This window comes from Pan paniscus, chromosome 1, assembly GCF_029289425.2.
Source record: "Pan paniscus chromosome 1, NHGRI_mPanPan1-v2.0_pri, whole genome shotgun sequence".
NCBI classification, from domain to species: domain Eukaryota; kingdom Metazoa; phylum Chordata; class Mammalia; order Primates; family Hominidae; genus Pan; species Pan paniscus.
This window is the reverse complement of record NC_073249.2, coordinates 216,562,975-216,585,918: the sequence shown is the minus strand read 5'-3', so window position 1 is coordinate 216,585,918 and position 22,944 is coordinate 216,562,975. Positions and strand designations below refer to the sequence as shown.

The 22,944-nt window shown below is 55.1% G+C and overlaps 2 protein-coding genes across 16 annotated transcripts; one reads left to right on the top strand and one right to left on the bottom strand.

The window, feature by feature from the left end:
* Positions 1-8,019: 8,019 nt before the first annotated feature.
* FBXO2 (F-box protein 2) lies at positions 8,020-14,081 on the bottom strand. Its single transcript, XM_003822076.4, has 6 exons — positions 13,947-14,081; positions 10,103-10,468; positions 9,582-9,711; positions 9,416-9,511; positions 8,724-8,862; positions 8,020-8,462 (listed from the first exon to the last, which is right to left on the bottom strand). Exons 1-6 carry the CDS (start codon positions 13,966-13,968, stop codon positions 8,328-8,330), a joined length of 888 nt encoding a protein of 295 aa, XP_003822124.1. The 5' UTR covers positions 13,969-14,081; the 3' UTR covers positions 8,020-8,327.
* Positions 14,073-22,944, top strand: FBXO44 (F-box protein 44). 15 transcript variants are annotated; one of them, XR_008621087.1, is made up of 8 exons: positions 14,461-14,583; positions 15,432-15,726; positions 17,894-18,020; positions 18,160-18,255; positions 18,363-18,498; positions 20,754-20,932; positions 22,249-22,304; positions 22,440-22,944. XR_008621087.1 is itself a non-coding variant. In XM_055098465.2 (7 exons), the coding sequence occupies exons 3-7, from the start codon at positions 15,462-15,464 to the stop codon at positions 20,895-20,897; spliced, it is 768 nt and encodes a 255-aa protein (XP_054954440.1). In that variant the 5' UTR covers positions 14,079-14,212; positions 14,953-15,325; positions 15,432-15,461; the 3' UTR covers positions 20,898-21,915. The 15 variants fall into 15 exon arrangements, 11 of the variants coding, with proteins under 11 accessions (XP_003822126.1, XP_008973853.1, XP_054954440.1 ...); XM_055098465.2 differs by lacking the exons at positions 14,461-14,583; positions 22,249-22,304; positions 22,440-22,944 and adding exons at positions 14,079-14,212; positions 14,953-15,325 and having other exon boundaries at positions 20,754-21,915; XR_008621091.2 differs by lacking the exon at positions 18,160-18,255 and having other exon boundaries at positions 17,894-17,991.

Here is a 22,944-nt window from a genome sequence, read left to right as displayed (position 1 = left end):
ACCTGGGGCGAGAATGCACGTCTCTGGGCCTCCGTTTCATCTCAGCCTCTGAAACGGGAATAACAGCACACAGATATGCTTGGAGGATTAAATAAAACCATACACAAGTGATGTTTTGAACACACCTATCACATGGTGAGTGCTCAGCGTGTGCTGAGATAGCATAGATTGTAAAACTGGACTTTGAAGCTACTTTTGCCATGCTCAGAAAATAAAAAAAATAAAAAATAAATAAAAAAAAAACCTCATCAATCCGAGTAAATGAAGCAAACTTAGATCTGGATGGGAGGGTAGAGTTTTCTTCACAGTAGTAGTGAGGTGGGTGAGTTGCCAAGAATTACCAAGAAGAATTTCACAAATCACACACAATCCATTTACTTCTGGGAGTTATCAGGATGTGGGAGAGTCTGAAACGGAACTTACTGGACCAGAAATAGCATTTGATGAGCGTTTCATTCATCCGGCCAGCACACACTGAATCCCTTCCATGTGCACGAAGCAATGAGCAGATGAGGAAAGGGCTCAAGCTTTGGGGGCCATGGTGACAGAAGCCCCGTCCCAGCCAACTCTGCAGCCTACAGCTTGGTGACCTCGACCAAGGGCCCCACCTCTCTGAGCCTCAGTTTCCTCTTCGATAAATTTTGTGATGACAAAATAAAGCCTCCCGAGGAGGCTGCTGTAGGCAGTCGATGAGATAATGCAGCAGTAGACCAACAAATGTTGGTTCCCTCACCTTTCAGCAATGGCCCACAGCAGTCAGGCCGCTCCATTCAGCTTCACTGTCTTGTTCCAAGAATCTAGTGGGTGCAGGAACTGGAGGCACATTAGTGCCTGGGAGTATCAAACCAGGTTGGCAGGTGAGGATCGTAGGTTCCATTTGTGTGGTTGAGGACAAGGGGCAAAGCCAGGTGAAGCCCAAGTGTTTCTGTCTCTAATTATTTTTATTTTTATTTTAGAGAAAATCTCACTGCCACCCAGGCTGGAGTGCAGTGGTGCGATCTCTGCTCACTGCAACCTCCATCTCCCAGGTTCAAGCGATTCTCATGCCTCAGCCTCCCAAGTAGCTGGGACTACAGGCGTGTGCCACCAGGCTCAGCTAATTGTTTTGTATTTTTGGTAGAGACGGGGTTTCACCATGTTGCCCAGGCTGATCTGGAACTCCTGGCCTCAAGCCATCCACCCGCCTCAGCCTCCCAAAGTGCTGGGATTACAGGCGTGAGCCACTGCGCCTGGCCATGTTTCTGTCTCTAAACCCAAGCTGTTAACACTGGACAAATGGCCTCCCTGATTCCTAGGAGAGGAAGGGAGGAAAAAAAGCAGAGTGGGGAGGAAGCCAGAGACCCCTGAATGCAGCTTCATTCATCAAAGGTGACTGCAGAAAGGCAGGGGAAGGTCCCAGGGGGCCTCGGATGGACATGGTCAGGTGGCTGGGAACTTCCACAGCGTTCCCCTCCATGACTTAGAAACATCACCTCTGTGAGTGATTCCAAGCTCTTTGCACCCTCCTCCTTGGTGCCAGCCCCCTCCTTCATTCTGGCAGTTCTCCCTAACATCTACCTGCAATATTTCCTGCTGCATGACCAGCAGACCCCAGTGGCAACCCTAGCGAATGGCCCCCAGCCCTGTTCCATCCTGTCTGCTGAGCTCCTAGCAAGCAGCTCCTGGCTCCAGGCGGTAATCCTACTGACGATTAATTGGCTTTTGTTGGAGGAGAATGAATACCATCTCATCTTAATCTTCTTCATTATTCTCCTTGTTCAGCAGAGTCAACACAAGATTAGGTTTAATTTACGGTGGTGGGAAATAGCAAAGTCATTATGCACCAGGAACTCAGGATTGGATCTGTCTGGGTGTTCTGTGTTCACTGCAGGCCTGGCATCATCAAGCAGGCCCAGGGCTCTGCCGAGGTGGGGATGGACTTGGGGGGGGTTCTAGACTCCCAGACCTACTTGGAGCTAGATCCCAGGATACCACCAGCCCTCCCTAGTTGGGAGGGGCCCAGCTCTGGAGGGGAGTCCAGCCATCCAAAGCCCTTGCTATGTGGCCTGGGGTGAGACCCAGGGGCCTCCCAGGCCTTGGAGACCTAGCCTCCTAAATGTTTCTCATACAGCCTCTGGGGTCAGAGCAGCGCCAAATCCCAGCCCCTGAAGAGCCAGGCTCAGCCCCAAGCAATGGGAAGAGACCAGGATTTGGATTCAAATTCGACTTTTCCTCCGCAGAGAAATGGGCAGGACAGACACAGCTTGGGGACAGCCTTGACAATGCTGACACCTAGTGGTTCTTGGAGGAACTGGCCCTTCCCTCCCTCTATGTGCACAACTGAATATACCATGTCCACAACTGAATACACCGCGTACACAAAAATCCAGATTTTTAAGGTAAAGAAACCAGAGGCCAGGTGCAGTGGCTCATGCCTGTAATCCCAACACTCTGGGAGGCCAAAGTGGGCGGACCACAAGGTCAAGAGTTCGAGACCAGCCTGACCAACACGGTGAAACCCCGTCTCCACTAAAAATACAAAAATTAGCTGGGCGTGGTGGCGCACGCCTGTAGTCCCAGCTACTCGGGAGGCTGAGGCAGGAGAATCGTTTGAACCCGGGAGGTAGAGATGCATTGAGCAGAGTCGCACCACTGCACTCCAGCCTGGCAACAGAGCGAGACTCCGTCTCAAAAAAAGAAAAAGAAATCAGAAAGGGGAAGAGGGACTTTTCCATTACCAAATTGTTAAACATATGTTTCCACTGAGAAATCTAAGAGGAAATTCATTTTACCTTCCCTGACCACTTAGCCAAAATAGCCCCCAAACACCTAGCATCCCTCCTACTGCCTGGGGTAATGGTACGCACAGACACTCTGGAGCCGTGTCCTCGTCATCTCCAACTCTTTCTGCTCTTCCTCACCTGGGAGCCCCCAGCTTCTGTCCTTGCTCTGTCCCCCAGCATGTGGCCCCTTCTGACTCTGTACCCCAGCAAAGTCATTAAAACTTAAGCTGGTGAGGCAGGAGAATCGCTTGAACCTGGGAGGCGGAGGTTTCAGTGAACTGAGATTGCGCCATTGCACTCCAGCCTGGACGACAGAGCGAGACTCCATCTCAAAAAAAAAAAAAACAGCAACACAACCCACAACTCCCCTCTTTCCCTCCTGCGGACTGAAAATGTTTGCTTGGCTCTGTGAAAATAATGTTAATTAAAAGTCTATATACACATATAAAATGTCAATTTAAAGAAAAAAAGACTTAAGCTGGAAAGCCAGCTTCAACTCCTTATTCATTGCATGACCCTGGCAAGCTACCCTGCATCTCTGAGTCTTAGCTCTTTTATCTAAGGGGGCCACTGCACAGATTAAATGAGCCTGTGCACTGAGCTCATGAACTGGTGCTCTAGGTCCTCAGCAAATGCCTGTCATCGCCATCATTGCTGCCATCAGCATCATCACCATCGTCATCATCCTGATCATCCTGCTACTCTTGGGAAATTTGGTTTCATCAAACAAGATTGTCAGCAGCTGATGTCTAAACCCCCATCCCTAGCTCCTGCTGAACAGAGCAAAGGTTTTTCCTTAATGGAAACGATATCATATCTGCTTCCTAGAGCATTTATATCTTATAGGGCAGAGCACATAGTAGGTCCTCAGGAAACTCTCTGGGTCACCTTCCTACATCTCCAAGCTCACGTCAGATCACCTCCTCACTTGCTCACTGCTCCAGCCATGCCGGCTGCCTTTCTGACCTGTGAATAAGTTCATTCCCACGTCGGAGCCTTTGGCTGCCTCTGCCTGCCTCTGCAGTGCTCTTTCCCCAGAGCCGTATGGCTGGTTTCTCGTCATCATGTGATTCAAGTGTCACTTCCAGCCAGGTGCCGTGGCTCATGCCTGCAATCCCAACACTTTGGGAGGCCAAGGCAGGTGGATCACTTGAGGCCAGGAGTTCAAGACCAGCCTGGCCAACATGGTGAGACCTTGTCTCTATTAAAAAAAAAAAAAAATTAGCTGGGCATGGTGGTGCACGCCTGTAATCCCAGCTACTCGGGAGGCCGAGACACAAGAATCGCTTGAATGCGGAAAGTGGAGTTTGCAGTAAGCTGAGATAGCACCATTGCACTCCAGCCTGGGCAACAGAGTGAGACTCCATCTCAAAAAAAAAAAAAAAAAAAAAAAAAGTCACTTCTTCAGACAGGTCCTCCCTGATCACCCCAACCAAAGTAGCACTCCTGCCCTCACTCTCTACTCTACAGAGGCCAAGTGCCTAAGTGGCTGAGTAGAATTCCAGTTCCGGCCTGGCATGATGGCTCATGCCTGTAATCCTAGCGCTGTGGGAGGCCAAGTCAGGTGGATCACTTGAGGTCAGGAGTTCAAAACCAGTCTGACCAACATGGTAAAACCCCATCTCTATTAAAAATACAAAAAAAAGGTTAGCCAGGTGTGGTGGCGGGTGCCTGTAATCCCAGCTACTCAGGAGGCTGAGGCAGGAGAATTGCTTGAACCCGGGAGGCAGAGGTTGCAGTGAGCTGAGATCACGCCTCTGCACTCCAGCCTGGGAGACAAAGCGAGACTCCGTATCAAAAAAAAAAGTTCCATCACTTCTTAGCAGTATGGCCTAAGGCAAGTTGCTTAATCTCTCTGTGCTTCAATTTTATTTTTATTTTCTTTCTTTCTTTTTTTTTTTTTTTTTTTTTGAGACTGAGTTTGGCTCTTCTTACCCAGGCTAATTTTTGTGTATTTTTAGTAGAGACGGGGTTTCACCATGTTGGTCAGGCTGGTCTCGAACTCTTGACCTCTGGTGATCCACCCACCTTGGCCTCCCAAAGTGCTGGGATTACAGGTGTGAACCACTGCACCTGGCCCAATTTTCTCATCTGTAAAAATGGAAGTAATCACAGTTTCCACTTCGTGAGGTTATTATGACAAATTAATATAGATAAAGCTTTTAGAGTAGTGCCTGGCTTATTGATGAAGGGCTATCTCATGTGGGTAATTATCTTGTTCACTCATTTAGTTGCTTGTGTTATGTTTCTCCATCTAGACTGTATATTCCAAGAGACCAGAGACTTTGTTTGTTTTGTCCCTACCTTACATATAGTAGGTGCTCAATAAATATCAAATGATTAGGAAGAACTGGCCAGGCACGGTGGCTCACGTCTACAATCCCAGCACTTTGGGAGGCCGAGGCAGGAGGATTGCTTGAGGTCAGGAGTTTGTGACCTGCCTGACCAACATGGCAAGACCCTATCTCTACAAAAAATAAAAATTAGTCTGGTGTGGTGGCACGTGCCTGCAATCCCAGCTACTCAGGAGGCTGAGGTGGAAGGATCGCTTGAGCCCAGAAAATTGAGGCTGCAGTGAGCCATGATCACACCACTGCACTCCAGCCTGGGTGACAGAGTGAGACCGTGTCTCTAAAATTTTTTTTTAATTTTTAAATAAAAAATAGGATCATAGGAGACATGAAAGCCCTATCTGCTGTCTCTCGCTTCAACTGTCCCCACTGTCCTAGAGACAGCCCTGGGGTGCCCCCTGCTGGACGCCACACAGGTTTTTCCTTACAGGCAGCTGGTATATGCCATCCTATAACATTTACACATGGGTCCAGCTCTGTCCTCCAGGGTAGGGGACAGTAATGCTGAGAGGAGTTAAGAGCACTCACTTCAGAGCCAGATGTGCCTGGATGGGAGCTTCTGCTTCTCCAGTTACTCTGTGTCACTTGCCAGGAAACCGTAAAAGGGATGACCATGCCCTCTCCCCTGTCCCACTTGACTGGACTGTAGGGTGGTGTGATAGGAAGTGCCCTATGCCCAGTGAGCCTTCTGGCCCGCCTCACACAGCCCTTTGAAGGCTGAGAAGCAGTTGTCCTATCTTCCTGACCTAAACACCACTGGTGTATCCGATGTCCCTCTAGTGACAGCAAGAGTGAGCCTGAGGCCCCTCCGGTCTCCTCTGAGGGCCCAATGCTCTGGGGAGAGACCACAGCAGGCTCAGAGCCTCTGGGCTTCTGGGCAGGGCTTCTGGCTCCTTCCTCAGGCTCTTGGCTGCAGGTGGCCTTCTGGTCTTGCACCTTCCTCCGACCCATCTCCCTGCCTTCCTGGCTGCCCTGCTTTCCCTGTCCCCGGTCAGTCCGGTCTGTCGTGAGCCCAGAGGCCTCTCCTGCCTCACTCTGCGCCTGTTCCCGCCCTTGGCTTTGGTTGCTGGCCACAGACACTGCAACTCCTATACCTGCATCGGCAGCCCAGGGCCCCACACTCTTTATGGGCCTCTTTCCCGAATGTCCCATGGGCACCTGAAACTCAGGGGCGCTCCCCTCCACCTGCAGCACATTCCACACCCCCCACATTCCTATGCTGACCTCCAGTCCTTGAAGGGCCAGGCCCTACTTGGCCTCCTGGCCCCTCACACCCACGACCTGTCTCCATCTTCAGTTTCCTCCCATAGCCCAGTGCGGGCTCCGGTCCTTTCTCCACTCACCCCATCTCCTCTTAACCTGGCTCCCCACATGCCCACCCTTAGTCTCCCACCCCTAAGCATGGGAGCTCATGGGGTGAGCCTGTTCCTCCATAGCCCTTCATCAAGCTGGACCCTGAGGGCAAGGCATCAGTTCCTTTGTCTGATTGGCAGCTCGGGTGAACATGGACTGTGCCTTCCCCAGCAGACTGAAATCCCCCAGACAGGACGGAGGGCATCCTTGTGGAAGAGGCTATGCCTCTCCCTTGAAACTGAGAGTTTTCTGAAGTCAAGGTTTTGTCGCCCTTGTCAGACTGAGGATGCCCCCAGAGCAGGGGCTGCATCTCCACCACTGCACTGGAGGGCCCACGACACTGGATCCCCCTCCCCTGGGGTCCCACCCTTCATGTGGCCAGGCTGCTGATTCTTCCTGGGAAGGAGTCTCTTATTCCCCACCGTAACTTCAGGGCCCCCACACATGACCTGGCCTGGGGTTGGGGCTCTGGGAATTGTAAATAAATGAACTAGTGAATGAATAAACAATTGCAGGCAGGCCCCAGCTTGAACCCTGCAATCCCACCAGAACAGCAGGTAGCATCAGGGTTCAGAACCGAGGCAAAGCTGGAGACTCTCGGTGATTTTACTGGTCTCCATTTCAGGAGAGGAGGGCAGAGGGTTCCAGGCCCTTCAAATGCCCACCCCTAGGACCAGCAGCTGACAGTCGGCCGGAAGGAGCGTGCCGGAGCACAGAGTCTGGCACAATACCCTCCCCACCTCCCCTCCCCCAGGCCAAAGCCTGGGCCAACCTCTGGGCCAGGTTTGGAAAAGGGCCAATGAGACCAGATGCTAATGACTCCAGGGGGTGGGCACGAACTAAGAGAAACCCCAAACCAATCCTTTTTGTGCTTCCCCATCCCCACCTCCCATCCCCTACCCCAGGCCCCTCACCTCCATCCCTGGGCCCAAGAGAACTGGTACCCTAGACCCTAGCACAGTCCACACCCACCCCAGTTGCCAATCAGACAAAGGAACTGACACCTTGCCCTAGGGGCCCAGCTTGATGAAGGGCTGTGGAGGTTTGGGGAAGGTGAGGACGCTATGGACTAAGTTAAGGCCTATCTACTCCCAGCCTCTACCCTTCCAAGCAGCTGGGGGAGGGTGGAAGCAGGGCCGCTCAGGGCTCTACCCACATGCTGCTATTGGTCACCCGGGCCCTGAGAACTGGTACACCCCCAACCCCACTCTGCCTTTAGTAAAGGATGGGGGGTCATAGCAAGGCCTAGGATACTCACTGGACCAAGAGAGGCCTGGAGGGCAGCCCCCCCGCCAACATGCCCTATTCTGGCCTCTGGGCAGCTTGGGTGTCGGTCAGGCGCCAGGCTCAGCTCAACCTTCCTTGGTCTCACAATCCCAGCTTTGTCCTGCCTGGCAAGGCCGGGCCCAGCTGACTCCATACTGGCCCAAGGTCCGCTGGAAACCAGAGCAGCTGGAGCCCTACCAAGTATTTTTCCAGGCTATGCCGGGGGCCCTCAGGAGACAGAAAAGGATGGGAAGGGAGCAGTGTTTATCCATTTGTTCATTCATTCCTTCCTTGGACAAATAATATTTATTGAGAGCCCACTTTGTGGCAGGCACTGTGCTAGGTGCAGGGGATTCAGCAGTGGGTCCAGTCCAAGCTCACGCCCTCACGGATCTACATTCTAGAAGCCGGCTACCTAAGCAAACCTATGCCAACAAAACTTCTCTCTCCCTGCTCAGGGGCTGGGATCGGAGCAAGGGATGGCAGGAGGATGTGTGGCTTGGGGAAGGTGAGGACGCTATGGACTAAGTTAAGGCCTATCTACCCTCGACCTTTGCCCCTCCAGGCAGCTGGGGGAGAGTGGAGGCAGGGTCGCTCAGGGTTCTACCCACACGCTGCTGTTGGTCACCCGGGCCCCGAACCAGCCCTTCCAGTAGACGGAGTCCTGCCCCCCGTGCTGGAAGCGGACGAAGCGGACGCCCGGCCCGTAGTCGGTGAAGGTGTGGGAGATCTGGGGGTGGAGGTAGCAAGAGTCAGCCTCGGAGGTCCTGAGGCCTCTCCTGCCGCCCCACCCCGGTACACCGCCCCACCCCGGTACACCGACCGACCTGCAGCTCCCCCACTCGGTTCCTCCGCGGTATTCAGAGCTCTCTCCACCACCCGGTGACTATCTCAGCCCAGCCCAGCCCAGGAGCGCTGTGGGCGGGGTCTCCTCGAGCCACGCCCCTCACGTCCGTGCCCCACCCCTCCGCCCTGGGTCCCCCAGGCTCACCTCCATCCAGCCCCCGCCGTCACTGTCTTGGGGCACTGCCACCTGCCCGCTGCTGAACTCAGCCAGCACGTTCTCGTGCTCGGACAGTAGCTTAACGGTGAGCTCGTAGAGGCAACCAGCGTCGCTGCGGCCCGAGTACCTGCTCAGAGGGAGGGAGCGAGGTGGGGGGCGGGAGGTGGGGTGGGGGCATGGCCTCAGCCCTGCTGAACACGTCCTGGGGATGGGGATTTCCACAAAAGTCCTCCTGTGCGCCCAACATCCCTGTCAGCCAGCACTGCCAGTGTTCCCAGTTTACAGATAAGGGAAACGAGGCCAGCAAGAGAAAGTGACAGCCCACGAGCGAAACACAAGGACTACATTCCAAGTTGGCCAGACCCCAGCTTGGGGCCAAAGCCAGTCCACAGAGTGGCCTTTGTTTTGGACCGCAGACTGATTTTGAAATATATACATTACATATATACAAACATATATATGTGCATATATTTGCCAACATTTAAAACTCAGGAGGGGAGGTGGGTTTCCAGGTTCTCCTGCAAACACGGAAGTTGTCAACCTTTGCAGACCCGTGGCCCACGTGGCCTCAACCCCTGCAGTGGGGAGGCAGCACCCCCAGGCGGGGGGTTCCCCAGCTGGCTCTCCCCTCTGCCTTACCCCGTTCCTCCCAGCCCCATGCCACCCCAGGACCCTCTCACCAGTCCTTCACCACGATGGCCGGCTGAGTCGTGTCCAGCAGCTCCTCCCAGTAGCCCTCAGCCTGCAGGTCAATCACCTGTGCTTTGCGACACCACCTGGGAGAACTGGAGTTAGGACAGAGCGAACACTCCCCCCTTCCCACCTCCTCCACCCCCTTCTCCTTACTCAAAGGAGGAGGCGAAGTACTTCTTGACGCTCTCATCGTGGGTGAACTCCACCCCACTGTCTCCAGGCAGCTCCTCCACCCTCCAGCCGTCCCCACCATGCTCCACGTCACACCAGCCTTCCAAGTCCTCTGTAGGGACACGACAGCCCCACCCTGGTCACTCAGTCCCTGCTAAGGCTGGCTCTTGCCACTATGTGGTGGGGGGCAGGGCAAAGGTGGCACTTGGTGTCTTGGTGGGCAGATGATGAATGAGAGGGTGGACCAGTGGGCACTTTCTAAATCTGCCTCCCGGGAGGTATGTCCCGCATCCCGCCCTGCCCCAGCTGGCTGAGGGTGGGAGGACCCGGGAGACCCCAGGGCACAGGTGGCCAGAGAGCTACAGTAATAGACAGCCTTGGGGCTACCCAGTGCTGGCACTGAGCCAGGCGCTTAATCCCATTTCTCCCTCAAAGCCAGCCGGCGCCGTTTCGGCCCATTTCGCAGCAGGGGAAGCTGAGCTCGCCCAGCGAGGGCCTCTCACCTTCCCCACACGGGTTACGCAGAAGGTTGCGGCGCCGCTTGCTCAGGAAGTAGAACTGCTGCCAGTGGTCGCGCTCCTCCTCCACGCCGCCCTCGGGCACCAGCCCCTCCTGCTGGCACTTGAGCAGCCACAGCGGGGCGCCGTCCACCAGCTCCTTCCAGCGCAGGCACACCAGGCGGCAGGCCTGCACCAGCTCGGCGGCCGGCAGTGCGGCCAGCACGCGCAGCAGCAGCGGCTCGGGCAGCTCGTCCAGGTACGCGGCGGCCGCCGCCTCCTCCTCCTCCTGGTCCTCCAGCCGCTCCTCCTCAGCACTCGCCTCCTCTGGCTGCTCCTCCGGGCTTGCCTCCTCGGGCTGGCCCACGCTCTCTGCAGGCAGGGATGGGTGGGGGGCTGTGATTCCTCCACCCTGTACTCCTCCAGGCCCCAGGACTGCAATGTGCCCGTATCTTCCCCCACCCACCGTGGGACAATCCACAGCTGGGGCGGGAGATTCTGTGACTCCATACTGGTGCCCAAGAACGAGGGCCACAAGGCCACAGACCAACCCCGGATCAGCCCCTAAGTCCAAAGAGGTGCCTCAGAGGCCTATTTCCTCTGCTGGACCAGTAAGCCCCACGCCTGGGCAGATGGCAGCAAGGATCATATTATTATTATTAATGACATCCATCTATAGCACTGTACAATGCTTCACACAGGAATTTCTTTCTTCCTCCCAACCACCCTCTGAGATTCCTGCTCCCCTCACCTCCTCAGGAAGGCTTCCGGGACTTCCCCCATGACACCCTCTCACAGCCCTTCCTAGCTTTTGTCCTGGGGTGTGATCCTGTGATAAACGCCTGTCTCTGGACCATACGGAGCCTTATAAGGGCCAGAACATGGTCTGGAAAACACACAGCTTCATGCCCTGTGCCTGGCATCTGGCACTTTCCTGGTCTGTTGTCAGGAACTCATGTTTTGGGGGCACTCATCAAGTGTTAGGCACCGTCCAAAGCATTTCAACTTCATTTACTCTTTAAATCCTCATACCATTTCTTTGAGGTTGCTCTTATTGCTGTTCTTATTTCATTGATGAGGAAACTGAGGCACAGAGAGGTGAAACGGCCCAGGATCACACGGCTAATCAGTGGTTGGAGCCTGGATTTGAACCCAGACAGCCTGGCTCCAGAGCCATCTTAAACCACCACAGCCTCCACAAAATAATTCACTGAATTAGTAGGCAGTGTTAGGATTTTGACTTTTTTTTTTTTTGAGATGGAGTCTCGCTTGCTCTGTCACTGCTCCATCTCAGCTCACTGCAACCTCTGCCTCCCAGGTAGCTGGAAGCTGAGAAGCGATTCTTCTGCCTCAGCCTCCCAAGTACTGGGATGACAGGCATGTGCCACCACGCCTGGCTAATTTTTGTATTTTTAGTAGAGGCGGGGTTTCACCATGTTGGCATGGCTGGTCTCAAACTCCTGACCTCAGGTGATCCACCCGCCTCGGCCTCCCAAAGTGCTGGGATTAAAGGCGTCAGCCACCACGCCCGGCTGACTTTTCTTTTTAAAGATAGGGTCTCACTCTGTTGCTCAGGCTGACCTCCAACTCCTGGACTCAAGCAATCTTCCTGCCTCGGCCTCCTAAAGTTCTGGGATTAGTCATTCTCCACTACACCCAGGCCAGGATTTTGACTTTGCAGGTGCAAATGCTCAGGCTCAGGGATGAAGTGACTTGTTGAAGGACACACTGCCAGTATTTAGGGAAGGGGACATGGGACCTGGGGCCTTCAGGGGCTGGAGAACAGAGCCTGGAGACCCAGCTGTCCCCAGCTATTGTGTGACTTGGGGATGAGGAGGGACTTATTAAAAGAAACTGTATCAAGCAAGGAGATGACATAGGGGCTTGGGAAAGGAAACTTTCTCCACCTCCTTTTCCCATCCGTGGCCCTCAGTTTTCTCATCTATAAAATGGGGGTAATCGTTGTGCCAGGCCATACAAGCAGGACAGATGTCCAAATCCCCTGAGGAGGGGGACAAGGGCATTCTGAATTGTAAGGAGGCAGGCAGATGTCACCGCAGCAGCCAGACTGTCTCTTGCATCCCAGTCGGCTTCAGCTGGGCCATCACAGCCTTGAGTAAGTGGACACCGAGTGCCCCAGATGCCTGGACGAGGGAGAGCCAGTGAGGAGGAGATGGGGCCACTCTGGGTGATCAGGAAGACTACAGCTCTGACCTACGGATGGGGAGTTCCCGTGGGCTAGGCCCTGGAGAGCCAAGGCGGTGGTGGGAACAGGCCAGGCACTGGGGAAGGGGACAGGTGGCAGGACTCAGACCCAAGTCTCCAGGCCCACCAGCCCCTAACCTCCTCATATGCAGCCTCTCCTCCCTGCCCAACCCACAGTCAGGCCCTTGAGAGCTTTCACAGAGCCCAGAGCACACAGTGAGTCCTCAGTCAATCTTACTGAGTGAACCTCATTGAACACAGCACTTCTCCTTCCTTATTAGCATTTTTTTGGCCACATCTTTATGATGTGGGGATTTACACCGGCCCCTTTGGCAAAGAGGAAACTGAGGCCAAAAAAGGCTTAACAGCTTCTCCCAGACCACATCGCAGAACAGCAGGAAGACAGAGGAAAATGCCAGGCCCTGAAGTCACATCGCCTGCCCAGGCGGATGCCCACAGCTCTCTGGGGAGCTAGGCCCAGTGTCCTCACCTCTCCAGCCCTCCCTCCGGCCCTGGCCCCATCGGACACCTGATGCTCCCCGAAAGGTGCACCTCACCCAGTCCCCTCTTCTGGCCCCGGGGCCTGGCACTCGAGGCCCCAGATCCAATTACAGCTCCCCCCACCCTCTCTCTTACACACACAACTCCCCACATTGTTGCCGGCGGAAAGTTATCTGGCCCCTGGAAGCTGCCTGCCTGCGAGGCTGATTCACTCACCTGGAGTGGGCCCCAGAGTCCAGGGAATAGCTCAGCCCTGGGAAAAAGCAGGAGCCAGTTCTGGAGCCCTACAGAGGGTGTGGCCAGAAGGCCGTGGATTGGGAGCAAGGGCTGCAGGAGCTGGAATTTTCAGGGCTGGAGGCGGGGGAATGGGGGGTGAGGGGGGGCCTGAGCTTTCATCAGTCTGTTTGCCACCGCCTAACCCAAGCAATGCCCATCCCCAGCTGGACCTGATGAGGAAAGAGTGAGGGCTGTCTGCAGGCAGGTCTTGTTTCCATCCTGACTCAGCAGGCAAGCCCTGCAGGCCCCGCAGGGAGTTGGAGGGATGGGGGTGAGGGGTCTTGGGTGCCAGAGAGGATGACTGGGCAGCCTGGGAAGGCCCTGAGCACCAGCCAAAGCTGCCCCCAACGCTCCCTCACTGCTAGTCGGGTCCCCACTGGGCATCTCACTACCCCGGGGAGGGGCAGCCCCTCCAGACAAGGGAGCTCAGGAGGAAGGCAGGAATAGGTGAGGCCAGGCCTGGGACCCCAAGGAACCCACGGGGATTCAGACGGTCCAAGGCCCAGAGCTGGAAGAGCTGATGAAAGAAAAGGCTCGCAGCCTCCCTCCCAGACGCATCCCAGGCCCCCGCCAGACAGACCCTCAGGAAGCTGGGAGGCGGGAATGTGGGGGTCCTCTGGTGCTACTTCCTGGCTAAATGGGACCCAGGAGTTCTCTCTCCTTGCCAGTCGCCTCTCAAGGCCTCCCGCCAGACCAAGATAGCAGAGAGACGTGCTCTTTGGAGACCGCCTCTAGGACTTCGCTGGCGTGAAAGTTTGCCGCGCCAGGTCTCCGGGTCCCCTCGCTCTCTGACGCCCCTCTGTGCAGCGCTCGCCCGCCGACCCCATCTCCCCTCCCCGCCGCAGCGAGCGGTCCAGGCGGCGGCTACCTGGGTCACCGTCTCCGTCCATCGCTGCGGAGGGCGGTCGCGAGAGAAGGAGGAGCCGGAGCGCTGCGGGCTGCGCGAGTCCCGGGGCGGCGAGTCCCGGCGCTGTCCGCGTCTGTGTCGGTCCCGGCGACCGCGCCTCTTAAAGGCCCCCGACCCGACCCGCCCCGCCCCGCCTCTGGCCCCGCGCCCGGCCGCCCCGCAGTCCCAGCAGTCTGCTCGAGGCCCGGGGCTGCGGGTTCCTCAGCGGACCGAGGAGGCTGGGAAAGGTCAGGAGTCGTTTTTTTTCCAGCTGGGGAGGGGTCCGATTTGGGGCATCTCGCAGCTCGCTCCTGGGGGACTGCTGGGAGGAGGCGGCTAGGGGAGGCACGGAGAGGCTGGGTCAGGCCGAGGGTGCGGGGCGGGTGGCCCAGGCGGAGTCGGGGTATAGGAGGTGCCTTCCGCCCCACCCCCCACACCAGGTAATTTTCCTACGACGCGGTGGGGGTGCGTCCCTGGCCCAGCGCTGCGCGGGGCGGGGCGCGGGGCGCGGGGGCGGGGCCTGGCGGGCCGGGGCGGGGCCTCGCTTCCCAGGCAAGCGCAGGTCCAGGCGGTGCAGCTTGGGCGGCCCAGCGGATCGTGCCGCGGCGGCCGAGCGCAGGTGACCGGCAGGAGGGGGCGCGGGGGGCGCTGGGGAGGGGGCGCGGCTGGGCGGGGGCTGCCGGGAAGGCTCCTGGGTTCCGGGTCGCGCCGCAGTTGCCGAGGGAGGCCTGGCACCGACTAGGCCCAGGCCGCCGAGCTTGCCCGGGCTGCGCTGCGCGGCTGCGAACGGGGGCTGGGGTCGCCATCGATGTACAGGGGTCCGAGCCCAGACTTTGGGGGGCATTTTAAGGCACAGCGTGGGAAGGGGAGGCTGCAGGCGCGCTGGCGGACTTGGGGCTGGCGGAGCCCAGCCGCGGGGCTGGGGGTGGGGGTGGGGAGATAGGAAGGGCCCTTCCCTGTCGCCCACCCTCTTGCCACTCCCACCTAGGCAGGAGATCATGTCCTCTGAGATCTTGAGAAGGTGGCTGGAGCCCTTTGGACCTCCGCGGGAGGCAGTGATAATTAGCCTCCTCCTCCCATCATGTTCTGAGGATGGGAGAGAGGATGGTGACGGCACCGGAGGCCTGGGGTGCTCTGCCCGGCTGCGCATTATATCCCCATTAAAGACTGGCCTACTGAAAAAGGCTGGCCCTGGAATCAAAGAAGATCCGGGCTCCTTCCCCCTCTGCCCTTATTTTTGACCTTGGGCAGTGCCTTCCACCTCTATTGTGAGAGGCCAGAGAAAAAAAATCAGAGCTCACCTTTTATTAAAGTACCTGATGTGTCCCAAGCTCCTTGGACCGCCCCAGTGACCCCTGGAGGTAAGGCATCCATTTACAGAGAAGGAAACAGGCTGGGAGAGGCACCATGCTCTCCCGAGATAAATGGCAGAGCAGGGATGAGGCCTGCAGCATAGCTTTTCAACAGCTACAGGAGGGTGTCCAGAAGCCACAAGCCATGGCTGTGGGGAACATCAACGAGCTGCCCGAGAACATCCTGCTGGAGCTGTTCACGCACGTGCCCGCCCGCCAGCTGCTGCTGAACTGCCGCCTGGTCTGCAGCCTCTGGCGGGACCTCATCGACCTCGTGACCCTCTGGAAACGCAAGTGCCTGCGAGAGGGCTTCATCACCGAGGACTGGGACCAGCCCGTGGCCGACTGGAAGATCTTCTACTTCTTACGGAGCCTGCACAGGAACCTCCTGCACAACCCGTGCGCTGAAGGTGGGGTACAGGCCGGGTCTGGCATGCCTCCAGTACACAGTCATGACACCAGGAACATGTATTGAGCACTTAGTGTGAGCCGGGTACTTTGGATGGTTTAACACCTTTACTTCTCTCACAGTAACCCAAAGAGGTAGCTACTGTTAGTGCACACATTTTTCAGATGGGCAAACTGAGGCCAAGAGTGGTGTTTCTTATTCTTACTATACTCTCTTTTTTTTTTTTTTTTTTTTTTTTGAGACGGAGTTTCACTCTGTCACCCAGGCTGGAGTACAGTGACACAATCTTGGCTCACTGTAACCTCCACCTCCCAAGTTCAGCCTCCCAAGTAGCTGGGATTACAGGCATGTGCCACCACACCTGGCTAATTTTTTTTTTTTTTAAGGTGGAGTCTCGCTCTGTTGCCCAAGCTGGAGTGCAATGGTGCGATCTTGGCTCACTGCAACCTCCACCTCCTGGGTTCAAGCGATTCTCCTGCCTCAGCCTCCCGAGTAGCTGGGATTACCGGTGCCCGCCACCACGCCCAGCTAATTTTTTGTATTTTTAATAGAGACACAGTTTCACCATGTTGGCCAGGCTGGTCTCAAACTCCTGGCCTCAAGTGATCCACCCACCTTGGCCTCCCAAAGTGCTAGGATTACACGCATGAGCCACCACGCCCGGCCTCTTATTCTACTCTTAAGATTATTTCCCCAGTGACCTTTCCTAGGCAAGGGAATGTTGGCCAGCTGAGACTAATTCCGCTCAAGACACAAGGCCAGGAAGTCAGAGCCATATTTTGCTGGCCTAGTTTCTAGGCTCCAGGGTTGGGCCTACTGACATGGTCCCAGAGGGCCAAAAGGGTTTTGCTTGTGGAAGAATGGGAGATCCAGTCGTCTTCTCAGTATGTTACAACAACAGGTAAAGCAAGGCTTCCACTGATCCTTGCTTGCTGTGTTGTTGGGTTGACACTGGGATGGCATGGGAACCTCATTTTCCACAACTTGACCAAATTCTGGAGCAAAATGATAATAAAACCACTCCTACAAGCTGTCCATGAGCCAAATCTGGCTGAGGCATTAATAATTGTTCTAATAATTGTTTTTACATTTTAAAAGTGTTATAAAAAGAAGAAGAAACAACAAAAAACTATACAATAGAGATAGTTTATGGCCCACAAGTCCTAAAATATTTTCGCACTTTGCCAAAAAAGCTTCCCAGCCCCTATTCTTAACTCCAGTTTACAGAGGAGACAACTGAGGCTCAGAGAGGAAAAGCAACTGGCCTGAGGTCACACAGCTGAGTACTGGTAGAGCTGGGACTAGACCCAGGTCTGTCTGGCCCACATCAGAGCTTTCTCCATCACAGAAGGCAGCTGGGCTGGGTGCAGTGGCTCACACCTGTAGTCCCAGCACTTTGGGAGGCCAAGGTGGGTGGATCATCTGAGGTCAGGAGATCGAGACCAGCTTGGCCAACATGGCGAAACACCGTCTCTACAAAAAAATACAAACATTAACCAGGTGTGGTGGCATGCACCTGTAATCCCAGCTACTCGGGAGGCTGAAGCAGGAGAATCACTGGAACCCAGGAGGCAGAGGTTACAGTGAGCTGAGATCGAGCCATTGCACTCCAGCCTGGGTGACGAGCGAAACCCTATCTCAAAAAACAAAAACAAAAAAAGTTTTTGTGTTTTTAAGGGGTTATAGGAAAAGAAACAACAACAACAAAAAACTATACAATAGAGATAGTATGTGGGCCACAAGTCCTAAAACATTTTGGCACTTTGCCAAAAATGCTTCTCAGCCCCTATTCTTACTCCAGTTTACAGAGGAGACAACCAAGGGTCAGAGAGGAAAAGCAACTGGTCCAAGGTCAGACAACCGAGTACTGGTACAGCTGGGACTAGACCCAGGTCTGTCTGGCCCACATCAGAGCGTTCTCCATCACAGAAGAGGTCTGGTCATTCCCATCACCATGTGTCTCAGGGCCCCCAGTGAAGTCACCTCCCTGTGCCTGCAACACAGGAAGCACCTAATACGCGGTGGGCACTGTGATCTGCAGCGTCCCACAGCACAGGGCTTGAGGGCAGCCGCCAAGATGTGGGCAGAGGAGTGGGGAGGAAGGGGCATTTGGGAGAAGGCGGCCACTGAGGGACTTCCCTTCAGTGTGAACTCTGCTTTTCCATCAGAGGGGTTCGAGTTCTGGAGCCTGGATGTGAATGGAGGCGATGAGTGGAAGGTGGAGGATCTCTCTCGAGACCAGAGGAAGGAATTCCCCAATGACCAGGTCAAGAAATACTTCGTTACTTCATATTAGTAAGATCCGGGGACTTGGGGTAGGGGAAAGCCCAAATCAATTTACCCTGGGGTCTCTCCCACCCTGGAAGGGGCAGTCCTAGCCCCTCACTGCCCTAGTGGTGAGCCCAGCCCCTCCCACCCCTCTGCCTGCCCCCAGCACCTGCCTCAAGTCCCAGGTGGTGGACCTCAAGGCCGAAGGGTATTGGGAGGAGCTGATGGATACCACACGGCCGGACATCGAGGTCAAGGACTGGTGAGTGCCTGGGGCGAGGGTCTGGGGTGGGGCATGCCAATCAGGCACCCCACCCCCGCCCTGCCCCCAATCTCCGAGGCCCTGATGGGCCCTCCCTCTCCCTGCAGGTTCGCAGCCAGGCCAGATTGCGGGTCCAAGTACCAGCTGTGCGTTCAGCTCCTGTCGTCCGCACACGCGCCTCTGGGGACCTTCCAGCCAGACCCGGCGACCATCCAGCAGAAGAGCGATGCCAAGTGGAGGGAGGTGCGTGGGCCTGGGGGACGGGGGCAGAGGTAGATCGTCCAAGGCTGAGACTGTGGTCAGACGGGGCCTAGGTTCAGATCCAAGCTCTGCACCTTCTCACCTGTGCTTCCAATGCTCTGAGCTTCACTCGCTGTTTCTGTAAAATGGGTATATAGTGTTTCCCTCATAGAGCTCTGAAAGAAATCAGTGAAATGATGCTGGCAAAGCCAGGGCCAAAAAATATTCCAAAAGGTTGGCAGGGCATAGTGGCTCACACCTGTAATCCCAGCACTTTGGGAGGCCCAGGTAGGCAGATCACCTGAGGTTGGGAGTTCGAGACCAGCCTGACCAACATGGAGAAACCCCGTCTTTACTAAAAATACAAAATTACCCAGGCATGGTGGCGCATGCCAGCTACTTGGGAGGCTGAGGCAGAAGAATCGCTTGAATCCAGGAGGCGGAGGTTGCAGTGAGCCGAGATCACGCCATTGCACTCCAGCCTGGGCAACAAGAGCGAAACTCCATCTCAAAAAAAAAAAAAGAAAAAAAAATTCCAAAAGGTTGACTGACTGTTACTAATTACTAGTATTGATTACTACTGTTTTCTAGACTGGGGTCAGCAAATATTTGTTTGTTTGTTTGTTTTAATTTACTTAACATATTTTTAGGGACAGGGTCTCTGTCACCCAGGCTGGCGCATTCATAGCTCACTGCAGACTCAAACTCTTAGGCTCAAGTCATCCTCCTGCCTCAGCATCCTGAGTAGCTGGGAGTACAGGTGTGCACCACCACTAATTAAAAAAAAAATGTTTTTTTGTAGAGATGGAGTTTTGCTTTGTTGCCCAGGCTGGTCTCGCACTCCTGGCCTCAAGTCATCCTTCTGCCTCAGCCTCCCAAAGTGCTGGAACTACAGGCATGAGCCACTGTGCCCAGCCCTAGCAAATGTTTTCTTAAAATGGCAGATACGAATATTTTAGGCTTTGCAGGTCACATTGTCTCTGTCACAATTACTCAACTCTCCAACTTTGCTGTTGTGTGAAAACAGCTCTAGACAATATGTAAACGAATGGACATGGCTATGTTCCAGTAAAACTTTATTTATAAAAACAGGCAGTGGGCCTGCAGGCCATCGTTTGCCAACCCCAGCCCTGTCCAATAGAACTTTCTGTAGTGATAGAAATGGTCTGTGTCTATGCTATCCATAAGGTAGCCAGTAGCTACATGTGACCACTGAAGTTAGTAAGAGCCAGTTCCTAGTACAACTGAGTACCTGAATTTTTTATTTCATCTAATTTTACTTAATTTTTTTTTTTTTTTTTGAGACGGAGTCTCGCTCTGTCACCCAGGTTGGAGTGCAGTGACGCGATCTCAGCTCACCACAACCTCTGCCTCCCGGGTTCAAACGATTCTCCTGCCTCAGCCTCCTGAGTAGCTGAGATTACAGGCATGCGCCACCACGCCCAGCTAATTTTGTATTTTTAGTAGAGATGGGGTTTCTCCATGTTGGTCAGGCTGGTCTCCATCTCCCGACCTCAGGTGATCCACCCGCCTCGGCCTCCCAAAGTTCTGGGATTACAGGCATGAGCCACCATGCCGGGCACTTTTACTTAATTTTAACCTAAATAATACATGTGCCCCGTGATGAGTATATTGGACATCCTTTGGCAGCTTGCAGTTTCTTTCCATTCCTTTGGGCTGAATGATAATCCTGTGGAGTAGACCAGCAGGATTTTGCTCCGTTTTATAGATGAGGAAACTGAAGCACAGAGAAAGGAATTGGTCTGTCCCAAATCACAGAGTTCAAACAAGAACTCCACTGATTTCTAGCTGGCACCAAGAACTCAGCCCCTTCCTTGTTCCCCTGCCCCCCTCAGGCAGTGCCACACTCAGAGTCTGCTCCCACCCTTTTTTTTTAAGGCTCATCTTCTTTTATTTCTTTTGTTTTTTAGAGACACGGTCTCACTCTGTTGCCCAGGCTGGAGCGCAGTGACATGATCACAGCTCACTGCAGTCTTGAACTCCTCCTTTAGCCTGTACTCCTGCCTCAGCCTGCCTAGAACTACAGGCACACACCACCATGCCTGGCTAATTTTTTTTTTCTTGTAGAGATGGTATCTCACTATCTCTGGTTTGTGACAAGACTAGTTGCAAACTCCTGGGCTCAAACAACCCTCCCACCTCAGCCTCCCAAAGTACTGGGATTCCTGGTGTGAGCCGCCACACCCAGCCTGAGTCAGCTCCCTTGACCTTTCTCCCCCCTCTACCTGCCCTGCCAGGTCTCCCACACATTCTCCAACTACCCGCCCGGCGTCCGCTACATCTGGTTTCAGCACGGCGGCGTGGACACTCATTACTGGGCCGGCTGGTACGGCCCGAGGGTCACCAACAGCAGCATCACCATCGGGCCCCCGCTGCCCTGACACCCCCTGAGCCCCCATCTGCTGAACCCTGACTGGTAAACAACTGCTGTCAGAAAAGGGCTGGGCTTGGGAAGGGGAGGTGGAGGCCAGGCGTCCCCAGACCTCTAACCCTTGCCCCTAGCCGCCTCTTCTTTGTGGAGCCTCTCAGTGTGGGCAGCCCTCACATGCTGGGATCGGGCCAGCTCTCCCCGAAAGGTCTTGACCTGAATGATGGCCGGGGAAGCCTGCGTGTGCCCCTTTCAGAGACGGAGCACCTGAGATGTGGGAGGTGCAGCATGTTCCCCTGGGCCCCTCAGAAAGTCAAGCTTGGAGGCCAGCCTGGATCTGTCTCTCCCTTCCCCTCCTGGGACCATTCTACCTGTGTTCTTTGACCCTCGGAGCAGGGACAGGCAAGACAACTGGCAAGCTTGCAGCTGCCCTGATGGTGCAGGTGCAGGGAGGTGACCATGTAACTCTGACCAATCTGGGAAGTGGAGGGTGGGCTCATGGGCCGTGCTCTGCCCCTGTCTGCTGCTCCCAGTCTCTCGCTCTGCCTGCCTGCTCAGAAGAGGTGGCTTTGGCCCAGAGGCTCAGGCCAGGACTGAGATGGGCAGACCCAGGGCGGGGTGGGGTCCAGGTCGGGTGTGGACTGTCCTCACTGTCAGTGGAGCCCCAGAAGCTAGATGGGTACCAGGTGGGGTCAGGTTCCCAGAGGACTGAGGGAGTCCTGCACAGGATGTCCCAGGGTAGGTGGGGAGCAGGATTGGGACCTGCTCTGACAGCTGGACACGTGAGCCCTGGATGAGTGTGGTAGGGGGTTTGAAGGATCCCCTGTCCACCTCCCAAATCCAGGCCAGGCCCCCTCTGGCTTGGAGAGCATTCCAAGACCCCACCCCACCCCTAGAACTGCCATTCCCAAGACCTCTGTCTCCCAGCCAGCCACCCTTGGAACTTGCCTCTTGTCCTGCTGGAAGGACAGCAGTGTTCTCCTGACTTCGCCCTACTGCATGCAGCCAAATAAAAGGTGTGCCCAGTCTAACCTGTGCCCTGTGGTTTCTGGAAGGAAAGGCAGACTTTAGGTGGTCCTGCCTGGACCTGCAGATGGTACAATGGCATGGCTTCTGTCTAAGGTACAGAGGGGTTGGCATTTCAGGAACCAGGCCATCACAGAAACAGGTTCATGGGCAGACCCCTCAGTGAGCTGCAGGTATCTCACCTGGCAGCCGTCCAGTACTGCTGGCTTCCTCTGGAGGCCCAGCCACAGGCTGGGGTTGGGGTGTGTGGACATCTCTGGGCAGCCCTTGAGTCCACCTTGTGCCAGATCAGCAGTGCCACCCAGGCTCTGCCTCCTGGTGTTACTCTTTGCCAACAGCTTTACGGACATTGGATGAAGCCGAAACATTTAGAATGGTGCCTGGCACACCGTTGGTGCGTGATATGTTTAAGCTTTGTGTCCCAACCCACATCTCATCTTGAATGGTAATCCTGGGTGTTTAGGGAGAGACCTGGTGGGAAGTGATTGGATTATGGGAGCGGTTTTCCCCCATGCTGTTCTCATGATAGTGAGTGAGTTCTCACGAGATCTGATGGTTTTACAAGTGACGGTTTCCCCGCTCCCTCCCGCCGCCATGTGAAGAAGGTCGTTGCTTCCCCCTCACCTTCCACCACCATGATTGTAAGTTTCTTTTTTCTTTTCTTTTCTTTTTTTTTTTTTTGAAATGGAGTCTCGCTCTGTCGCCCAGGCTGGAGTGCAGTGGCGCAATCTCGGCTCACTGCAAGCTCTGCCTCCCAGGTTCACACCATTCACCTGCCTCAGCCTCTGGAGTAGCTGAGACTACAGGCGCCCACCACCATGCCCGGCTAATTTTTTTTGTATTTTTAGTAGAGACGGAGTTTCACCATGTTGGCCAGGGTGGTCTCAATCTCCTGACCTCGTGATCCGCCCACCTCGACCTCCCAAAGTGCTGAGATTACAGGCGTGAGTCACCGCGCCCAGCGATTGTTTCTTGAGGCTTCCCCAGCCATATGGAACTATAAGTCAATTAAACCTCTTTCCTTTTATAAATCA